General features: G+C 35.1%; 2 protein-coding genes across 2 annotated transcripts; one reads left to right on the forward strand and one right to left on the reverse strand.

Annotated features, from left to right (window-relative positions):
• Window positions 1-451: 451 nt before the first annotated feature.
• Window positions 452-1,915, reverse strand: LOC140749112 (uncharacterized). Its single transcript, XM_073082135.1, has 4 exons — window positions 1,781-1,915; window positions 1,212-1,372; window positions 832-936; window positions 452-566 (listed from the first exon to the last, which is right to left on the reverse strand). Exons 1-4 carry the CDS (start codon window positions 1,913-1,915, stop codon window positions 452-454), a joined length of 516 nt encoding a protein of 171 aa, XP_072938236.1.
• A 2,717-nt stretch (window positions 1,916-4,632) lies between these two features.
• Window positions 4,633-10,519, forward strand: LOC140749252 (uncharacterized). Its single transcript, XM_073082294.1, has 5 exons — window positions 4,633-4,798; window positions 5,456-5,660; window positions 7,450-7,653; window positions 9,868-9,978; window positions 10,399-10,519. Exons 1-5 carry the CDS (start codon window positions 4,633-4,635, stop codon window positions 10,517-10,519), a joined length of 807 nt encoding a protein of 268 aa, XP_072938395.1.
• Window positions 10,520-11,026: the final 507 nt, after the last annotated feature.

Raw genomic sequence — 11,026 nt, forward strand, 5'->3', positions numbered from 1 at the left:
CACTTACAGTTGTAATGATATATCAATCGTTACAGTACACCTATGGTATGACCTTTAACCTACAAAAATCTCATGTCATCAAAGTGATGGCTTTAAGCCTTTTCAACGAGGTTATAGGTATTGACGATGATTGTAATGTGTTTGCAAAATCAGTGGCACATTAATATAGGTACATTGATAATGTTTCTACCGAGTCACAATGAAAAATAATTGGTGTAAGTATTTATTTTTACGGCCCTCTAATCTATATAAAAGTTATCAGTATCCACGCCAGATCCACCATTGCATGTGGTCTGGATAGCCCTGAACTAGTATATCAAATTGTAAAAGGTAATAGGGGCGGCAAATTTGCACAGCCTATTGGCGGCAAATGTGTAAATCCGCTTTAGCCCTAACTGCTTGATCACCTGAATATTTTAATGTATTTGTAGACGTTTTTATAGTTTTTTCACTAGAGATCAGTGAAGGTGGACACATCAAGCATAGAGAAAGGGCAAGATGCCATGGACGTCCAACAGTCTTCTTTGGTTGCGTTGTGCCATTTTTCTGTCGCTGAGGTCTGCGGCCTGAAATATAGTTATTATGAGGATTTAATTATCTTCACAGAGTATGCACATCTAAATCCATTTGACAATGAATGGTTACTGCTAATTCACATCAGTGATTAACTGTTGCTTGAACTAGTGTTGCACCTGAAGTCATTACAGATGTTTTGCAATTTCTTGTTAACATGCTAATCTTGGTAACATTTAAATACTAATTTTGACGGGACTAATACTCATAGTTCTTAGGCAGTGATATAATGTGCTTATTAAATGTGACATAACTTACGTAAAAACGATTTTCAGAACTCTGTGGTACAAGCTATGTGCTTTAGGCATCATCGCTATTTCGCAAATAGCTCTTCGAACGCAGTGAAAACCATTGAGGCCGCTTCTGAAAGGCATATCGATAAACTTTAATAAGGAAAATAGTTATTGATTGGGGACGCCTATACTACTTTACAAGCCTAAATCAAATATACTATATTAAATATAATGATAAGTGCAGAAAAAGCATCTGTAATCAGAGCCAGATAAAGATATGATTCTTACCTGAGGTAGGCGACAGATATCGTGCTATTCCTAAGCACTCAGTTGCAAAATCGAATAATTACGTCTCCCTTACCACTTATGATGATTAATGAATTGAAGACAAACATTTTGGTTTACCTCTCTAGAATAGTCTCCAAATGACTGTACGCAGTCCTCCTATAAATATGGTGGTACGGATGATAGGAGTCCGGAGGTTCGTCATAATTTAGACGGAAGCCGATCGCCTGGGCAAAGATCTGGTTCCATGGTACCATATTAGCTTTGTAGTTCACTCGCACCTGTAAAATAAATTTACGTAAATTACTATTATCAAATGAATTAATGAAAATCTATCAAAAAAGTAAATTTCTTATGTACATACATATACACACGAGTATAAACACGCTTATTTTCACAAGAACAGAAATAAGGAATCCCATATTATAAGTCTCGAAAGCTTTGTAGGCGATAAATTGGTTTTTATCTAAAGTACTAAGTAAAATAAAATGAATAAATACAAAACACGGAAATATATTACTAAAATTTATTTAAACGTTAGCAATGTCTTTGATGCAAACCTTACAAACGTAGCAAACGTAAATACGATAGCAGAAAACAAAGCGGAGATTGCAATAAATCTGTTTCAAAACAATAAAGTCCAACTTAAAGCGACGGCCCTTGTGACCGCGGACCTAAAGTGTACTTACGAAGAAATGGGAAATATTCTCGAAGACCAAGTATCTCCTTTGGCGATGCACTTTGTGTGCCTCACTCCTGTCAACAGCCACGTAGAGTATGAGGCCGATGTAACAGATGAGGATTATTTGGAATATCCTATCCATTGTTATGGTTTGAAGTTACACGTTCACTTCCATTGCTGTTACATTGGTCGTTAGTCGCGTCATGCTTTGCTATCCCATTGTCTGTTACATTCGGTTACACTGAAATAGATTTATAAGATTCATGCAAGATATATGTTTCACACATCTCTAAAACAAAGTTAGTGCATACATTTAAGTCTGCTGAAATAAACGCTCGTTCATTGAGATATGAAAACAGGTTTTTACAATTTTTTACATATGTATGTAACTTTTTTGCTCTGATTTTCAAAACTGTTATCTGAATGACTAATTTAGGTTTCATTCTTGGCCTGGGTATCTGGCGGTGTACTGGTGTAGTCGGTGTCAGAGTGTCTTTATTCCATTTATTTAATTCTAACGTTACTAAGAGTAGGTGGTGAACTAACTAATTTATGGCGTCGAAATTCCGTCACGCAACTTGGTTTTTTTTATGCTGTGCTGTGAGCAACTCCCGATAGTAAGTTTGTCTCCGTAACCACACCCTTACCCATTACAATGCTGTTATTAGGAGATAGTTGTAATGGCGATGCCGCCAGAGTCCAATCACAGAGGATTCTACCACATCCATAACTATTATTTTAACAGTAGCCACTAACATACTTTTATATCTTATTTCACACAAACCTTTACTAATTACATCACTAACAAGTTCTAATCTAAGTTGCACAATGTATAACAAACACCTTACGATACTCTACAAAACTACTTTGCGTCTAAAAATTCAGATTTTTGTAAACTAGCTTTCAGAAGCTCAACAGAGAACTATTCGTATGCAAATATTCTTAAACGGCTTGTTGCAAATAGTATAGCGTTATTCTACGATATAATCATATGTTTGTTCTTTGTTTTAGAGTGATTTTAAACATTAGGCGCTAATTTTGTCAACACCTTTTTAGGTCAAGTCAAATCACATGACTGACTATTACTAAGTGTCAAACTATATGTAGATCTGTCGTCAATATATTACTATCCCATTGCTGGACAAGGGTCACCGTTCAGAGTGAATGGCGGGAACTTAACTGCCAAATTAATATGAAAAAAAAATGTATTTTCTTAAAATTGAAGCTTTTCCTTTAGTTTGTCATTTATCATTACTTCCCAGAATTTGATATGTATAAGCGACACTATCAGATAGTGGAATAATATAGAGGGTGTATTTTTTTTCAAAATGAACCCGTTCGATTCCCAGCCGGGGAAAAAGATATTAAAAAAAAAGTAATGATGCAATTTTAGTTTTTATCAAAATAGCCTCGTAACTTCTTTTAGCATTTTTCGCTAATCCTTATAGTTTTGGATTTGGCACTGAAGGGCTATTTGAAAAATTCACCCTGCACAATATATAATATTTTAATTACTTAATAATTTAGACGACTTATGTAAAATTTTGTATCGATAATAAACACTTACCTAATTCGTTTATCTATAACCAATAGCAGTTATATAATGAAAGTAAGCCAGTATTATAAAAATATTTGAATATGTTAAGTATTAGCTATATTTATTAAAAACTTTGACCAATTAAACTGAACTATTAGACGTTTAATGTACTATTAACTTCAATGTTATGAGCGACAATGTTTGAAATATTAAAAGTTTTAGATAACGGTGTTACTGTAAGTAGGGTGTGTTTGTTTGAGAATTATCGGCGCCGCTTCAGGTTTGTGTGGTTAAAAGTATATCAGGGCGTCGTATCTACAGGGTGATATTTTTCATAACGATTATTGCTCGTGTGACATGTTGTGCAAGGTTTTTTAAATTTACTAAAGTGGAGTAAAGTAACTCACTGTCATTTTAGTAATGATTACTGCTAATGTGGGACTTCTTGCATGTTTTTTTTAAATTTACTTTAAGTATATATTCTTAAAGAAAAAAGTATTATAAATAGTGCATCATTGAGTCATCAATATCGGTTTAGCCATTTTTTTATATCAGCGTATACAATCAGATAGGATATGGACAAGAAAAAAAATATTATTCCTAGTAATTTTAAAATAACAATCACGGGGTATATTTATTAGATATGCAAGTCTAAGTTTTTTGGTTAATAAGTTACGAACTTTGGTAAACTGGGAAAATTGTTTTATTCATAATGGTGTTTCTAAAATTTTCCATAATTTTACATTTACATATGTAAAATGACATTACTATATTTTATTAAAATTTCTTTGTACAGCCACCGAAAATAGCAAATACACCTATTTTCAGCAACGTTAAATTCCCAAGCCCTCCACACAAGCATAAAATTATAAGTTTTCAAATATCAGTACTTAACATTACAGTGAGCATTACAGTTCAAATCTCTTTGCGACTAAAAGCCCCGTTTATGTTTGTTTCGGGATCAGAGTTAGTTTTATGGCGTTTTGATGGTGCAGAAAATGTGAAACCAAGTGAATTTGCATATAACATCAGATTAATGAAATTGGACACCCTGTATCTAAGTTGTAACGGCCCCCCTAATACTGTTTGGAGATCGTGATTAACGTTTTAATGTTTACGGGCTAAGCTGACACCTTTTTTGGATTATCCTAAATGTTCATTTGTATAGTTAAGTTTATCTACCTCGAACATTCAACGAATGAGAATAGAATTAGAATTCACTTTTAATTTTTCTCAAGCGTACTTAGAATTCAAATTCCATTTCCCGCACATCGGGTGGAGTCGGAGAATTTATGCATTCCCGCAATTGGGTGGGAATAAAAATGAGTGTTTTAGTGGGATTCGTTAAAATTGTGTGTTTTTTGGTTTTGTTCGCTGAGACGGGAGCAATTAGCGAAAACTGTACGAGCGAGGTGGGCGATAAAAACGCAATTCTGTCTAGGCGGAAGAGGTTCATTGTTTTCCCTGAAGGCAGTTCCTTCCAATTGGGTAAGGTTTTGAATTCCCCTGAATTGTGTTATTTGCGGCCAAATTTGTTTTTCTTTTCCCGTTCGTAATAGAATAACAACTGATTGTTTAAGCTACACGTATTATTTTAGGCTTATGGTTTGTACTTTTGTTACTTTTTCGTAATTATTATTTTTAATAATATGTTTTTTAATTATTATTAATATTGATTAACATCATATTTTCTAAAAGTATTATTTACATAGGACTGAGTTAATAATTAATTATATTAACGCTATACTCATCTCCATCTTAACTGTGTCGTGCCTGCCATTACAACGCACAAGGTGGAAAAAATGCTCAGACCTAAAAGATAAAATTAAACAACGATAGTAGCTTAAGCAATTGCTCAGAAGTTTAAGTAACAAGGCGGTAGTACTTGTTGGATATTGATACTTTTTGTAAACCAAAAATAGAATGCTGTAGAAAAACGCTGTTGAATTTAGAAAATGTGTCATCGGGATTCTTGCTGTAGCTTTCACACAGAACGGTCGCGAAGACCTAAATATACTGTTAGACTCTGCTATGTACTAGTTTTCTTTCAGTAATCAATGGGCAGTCTTAGGGACGTAATCCTATACTAAACTCTTTTAAGGGGCGTTTTAAGGCTTATTCTATTTATGTTACTTTTCATTACAGTATTCTGCTTAACGTACCCAGCGTTAATAGGTATTGGGGACATATTTCTATGGGGAAACACAGCCGCGTTAGCCTTCGAACTGCCTCAGGATCCATACTCACCGTTCAACCATCGAGCTGATCCCCTACATAGGAGAGTGGACACGAAGGTGATATATTATACTGATGAGGATGGCAGAATCGTGCATAAGACGCCTTACAAAAGGTAAGATTTAGGTGAATATTATTTGAGATTGAAGTATGTTATATATTTTTTTAAATATAGGAGTAGCAGACGAGCATGCAGTCCACGTGATGGTATGAGGCTACTGCTCCCCATGCACATCTGTAATCAACCCCAGATAAGATTAGATATTCCTACCTGACTTCAGCCACAGATGCGCCGCATTTAAACCGAACGACGTGAATGCCAACTGACTTAGATAAACGGCGATGATCTTAATCCTGAGGACAAAGCTGGAACGCCTCGGAAAAGTAAGTCTCCATTACCTTCAAACCAGAACACAGCAGCGTTTAACACAGCTGTTATGAGGCAGAAATAAGTGTGGCGGTGGTACTGCCAGAGTTGAACCACAAAGGGTTCTACCATCTTCCTACCTACGTAACTAAGCTCCAATAGAGCGGGGGTTTTATCTAAAAACAACTGCTTCATCCTAGAAATAAGTAGGTGACGCAATACCGCTCCGGTAGAACCATACTATCTCAACAAAATTATTTAATAAAACCAGTGACAAACAAACATGTAGAATCAGAATTTCTATATGTAAGTTTAGTATTTAGACGTTAAGTCAAAGTAGAACCTTTGCCAGTGTGTGTTAGATAAATACCTAAATAATAAACAAATATAAACCTATTTCTGTATAGTTGAAGGTGTTAGAAACCTTTGTGGTTCGACTCCGACGGCACCACCGCCACACCTATTTCTACCTAATAACAGCAGTGTTAGCCTCTGCTGTGTTCCGTTTTGAAGGGTGTGGTAAGGGAGACAGACTTTTCCGAGGCGTTCCAGCTTAGTCCTCAGGGGTAGCGGCGCATCTGTGGCCGACCTCAGGTAGGTATATCTAATCCTATCGGGGGTTGATTACAGATGCCCATGGGCGGCAGTAGCCATTTACCATCAGGTGGACTGCACGCTCGTCTGCTTCTCCTATATTATATAAAAAAAAGAAAAAAAGAACTACGTGTTATATAATTTGTTGGTACCACAGATTAATTAGTTTAATAAATTAATTAATTTATAATTGTTGAACAGACGACTGTCGAGTAGTTTATTTAAGCCAATGTACATAGTTAATTCGATATTTAATTGTCATTACGTATTTAAATAAATTTAATGGTTTTCTGCATTTAGAGGACCATTTCAGGATTAATATATTAATGATGCTATATTTAAATAAATGTGATCATTAAATTTTGAAGTAAAGTATGTAAAATAATTGTTCTGTATGTCAATCTCTAATAGAAATAGATTTTATATAAGGTTGGAGTATTAACAAGCTTACCTGATGGTAAGTGACAACTGTCGCCCATGGATATATGCAGTCAATCTCAGATAGGATTGGGGTCCTATCGGAGGGCGGCCAAGAACCCGTTACTGGCTCTGAAAACTAAGTTCTTTTTTTTAACTTTAGTGTGATTATTGCCTCGTAGTATAGCGAATTGATACGGTTTTGAGGCTAAAATCTTCTAAGTGGGTCTATGTAATTTCGCTTATATTTGTGATCTTAGATGATAACATGAGATGTTCAAGATTAAAATCAAAATTCCGGCATTTCCGCTGGATCCACTTGTAAACAATAACGAACCAAAACCTGTGTACCACCTCACAGAGGATTGAGGACTGAGTTGTACCAACGTTGGAAAATATCTCCACTTACCGTACACTTTAAACTAGAACACAGTACCTAACACTACATTAATAAGGCAAAAAGTGTAGCGGTGCTGCTTAAGATATCAGTATAAAATATGTAGCCTAAACTAAAGTTATTTTCCAGGAAGCCTTTTATAAACCCAGCATTTGCTAAACGGAGTGTGGATTTACACCAAAAAGCGGAATCATCTAAACTCGATAGGAAACAGATGCATGCATCATCCACACGTGACTATCTTCAAGGCGAGCATATGCAAGGCAGCGCTGTAGAGTTCCATAGAAACAGTCGCGTAGAACTCTACCAGAAAGTCGAAACGATGTTAGAAGGGTATGTGGTAATTATACCTACTTTTAAATCCGTCGCATAAGTGACATAAATATTTTACGTTATACATACATTCTATGCAAACAAGAATTAAAAAAACTAAGCAATCATGCTATAAATTAAGGATCTTATATTTTTGCATTTAATAATCATTTTTTATAATATAGGAGAAGCAGACCAGTATGCAGTCCACCTGGAGATAAGTGGCTACTGCCGCCCATGGACATCTGCAATTAACCCTAAATAAGATTAGATATTCCTACCTGAGGTCGGCCACAGTTGCGTCGCTACCCCTGAGGACTAAGCTGGAACGCTTAGGATAAGTATGTCTCCCTTCAAACCAGAACACTGCACTTATTATGCACAAATAGGTGTGATGGTGGTGCCGCCGGAATCGCACCACAAAGGGTTCTACCACCTTTACATTTCGCTTAGTAGAGATCGACAAAAACGTATGAAACCTACCAGATTTGTAACAATGTTGCAAGGATATTAGTGTATGTAAGCCTACTTAGCGGTGTCGATTCAATTAGCTGGAGCGTTGTAAGTAATGATGCTCGTATTAAGTAGCGCTTGGGGTTTGAAAGCAGAGTTAAGTTGGTGTTTAAGTGTTGATGACTTAATTGTCTGTTTTGTGATTGACTTACCGGGAATTTATATTTAACAACATGATGAAAATGTCATATGTCATAATTTTTTTTACGTGGTGGTTGCTAAAGATATACAAAGAGATGAGAAGGAGAATATAGAAACAAAATTATTTAGATATCTACTTGACTGTGGAGGGAATTTGAAAATGTTTAGTACTTTCTCATAAGATTTATATACCATAGATCATCTACCTAATGCTCAGATGTTCGCTTCATAAGAAACTGTTTCATGCGTGCATGTGTTTCATGCTCTCCAGTCGCCTACTGGCTTTTCCCACCTTTGAAAACGTATGATGACCGCTTAGCCATTCTGTACCCTTACCATGAGTTTTCAAAACATCCCATAATTTTACGTTACGTTTACTCAATCCACTATTCTGTTCCGTTTGCTTCAGTAGACTGAGTAGACGTAACAATAAGTAAGTGCTCAAGTCTGTTTGTCTGCCTGACATGTTCGCAAAAAATAGAGATAAAACATATAGCGCCATTTTGTCGATTTAGACATTTAATGTTGCGTATACTATATTTCTGATACAATCCGCTAGGGGCTCTGATTGGAACTACGTAAAAAAATACCAAAATAGTCATATTTGTCAAAACGTAAAAACTCATGGTAAGTTACTCTTACAAGTAGTTAAACAGCTGATGACTTTATGACACTTGGGTAATGTATCCTTTTGAAAGTTTTTAACTAGAGATATGTCTCATAATAACAGTTTTGTTGTAGCAAAATCAATCAAAATCAAAAATCCGTTATTTAAACAATAATACGAGTAGGTAAATTAACATAGTATGGGATTATGTAAGTTTATATAAATGTCGTAGGAGAGTCCGCTCTTATTTGTAGTCACCTTGTTTGCTTTATTAAGGTTTATTTATTATAGTTATATTATATTTATATACATACAGTAAACATATACGCTTTTTCTTCTAGGAAGTCAGTTAAATATAACTTTTTCATTACGGAATTGGTCATACTCAATTGGTGAAAATAACTAAATTTAGTCCAGATAAACGTTAACAATGGTTAGAAATAGAACCGTTTATTAAATCGTCCGGTTTACCTTCGTTGAGTAATTTGACAGTTATAATCCTTTGGCTTTTGGCGAATTCATTAGGGCTTAGAGATGACGAGAGGCCGCATATTTTGTTTTGGTAAATGGAATTGACGTGACATGATGACATGACCACTATTATTTTGTGTTAGGGACATACTGGATGAGTTATATTAACCGATTGGTATATGGTAGCTCTTCTGTGGACATCGGAGGCGGCGAGGGATAGGCAGCGTGTCCTTTAGAACCAATTTATTTACTGCGGTAATCATTGACGAGTATACTGACAATTGCAAAACGCTGCGGAAATCGACGACTTATATTAATTCTCGCGACCGGTCATCGTACTTGACACGTAGTGCGTTTTGGGTTCGACCTCTGGGAAGACAGATATTCAAATGAATTTAGTGTATTGGTGTATGTGTGTAAAAATGTAATGTAGGGCTATTAGTGTAGAAAGCATTATTTAAAAAGCATTTCTATTAAATTCTGATCGTTTATATTTTTATTAGGTTCGGCGCAGACGGTCGACAGTGCCTGTTGAAGACACTGTGTTTGGTAGGGCAGGCGCACAAAGGTCCGCAGGGAGAGTTCCTGCATGAGCTCTTGAGGGCTGTCTTCACGTGAGTTACTTTAGTTGTTTTATTTTACAAAAATATACAAACATTTTTGAAATGCAATGTTTAATTAGATACTCGTTGAGTACAGACGAATATTCGCTAGAACGATCATGTTAACCCTACTCGGATGTATTCGGTAATCACCATGATGTTCATCCATCAAAGGATTATGCGTCTACACTCGTGCGCGGCATTTATTCGTTATTGTTTGTCTTGCTTATATAATTGTATTTTATTAAAAGTAACTAATACTAAATCACTGATATAACTTCAATATCTAAAATAATTTTAATTCAATAAAAATAAAGGAAATTTATGTCAAATTGAATTACAAGTAAATAAGTTACAAGTAATTTTTCTAGCGGTATTTTCTGATTTTCTTTTAATCCTAATATTAAATTAATCGGATGAACGTTGTTACAGGCTACCAAAGAATAAAGAAATCGATGATGATTACTACAAGGAGTTCGACGAAGCCTCAAAAGCTACTTCATGTGAAGAGTTATATCCTGACTGCAATACGCCGCTACGAGACGTTCAATAACCCATTTCTAAAATAGTTATTACGTGATGTTACTAGTTATTAAGTAGTGTTACTAGTTATTATTATTGTTTGTTTACAAGTTATTATGTAAGCGGCGTTCCTTGTTATATAATAGTTTTATTATATATGACTATATTTAATTAATACGTGTTATAAGCTAAGTGTTGGTATATATATTACGACAGTCTTTAAATGGTTGACTGATGTCTGATGCATAAATGTTTCGAAGTATTAGTATAATTTTTCGCAAATTTAATTGTTACTTGCGTAAATTAATTACTTAAGTATAGTTCACGCCAAACTGCTAGTACGCTCTGAAGTTGTTGCGAGCAGGTATAGTCATACAATTTGCTATGGTGACACAATTCATTTCTATATTCAGAGCGGACTAGCAATTGAACGCGGACTATACATACATTTATCTTAATGTATAATACATACATAAATATAAGTCATATTAAGATTTAGCAGAGATTCTTAAAACCGACTTCAAAAAAGGAGAAGGTT

This window comes from Epargyreus clarus, unplaced genomic scaffold (genome assembly GCF_041222505.1).
Source record: "Epargyreus clarus isolate Ecla_fem2 unplaced genomic scaffold, WU_Ecla_fem_2.2 ptg000017l, whole genome shotgun sequence".
NCBI lineage: Eukaryota > Metazoa > Arthropoda > Insecta > Lepidoptera > Hesperiidae > Epargyreus > Epargyreus clarus.

Bases quoted from the DNA above. Each gene is read 5' to 3' on its own strand.
- LOC140749112 (XM_073082135.1), bottom strand. From the start codon at position 1,915: ATGGATAGGATATTCCAAATAATCCTCATCTGTTACATCGGCCTCATA. The intron at 937-1,211 runs GTAAACCAAAAT...TATGCCTTTCAG, and splicing joins TTGGAGACTATTCTAGAGAG to AAGCGGCCTCAATGGTTTTC. The intron at 567-831 runs GTAAGTTATGTC...ACTATATTTCAG, and splicing joins GTTCTGAAAATCGTTTTTAC to GCCGCAGACCTCAGCGACAG.
- LOC140749252 (XM_073082294.1), top strand. From the start codon at position 4,633: ATGAGTGTTTTAGTGGGATTCGTTAAAATTGTGTGTTTTTTGGTTTTG. The intron at 4,799-5,455 runs GTAAGGTTTTGA...TTTTCATTACAG, and splicing joins AGGCAGTTCCTTCCAATTGG to TATTCTGCTTAACGTACCCA. The intron at 5,661-7,449 runs GTAAGATTTAGG...GTTATTTTCCAG, and splicing joins CATAAGACGCCTTACAAAAG to GAAGCCTTTTATAAACCCAG.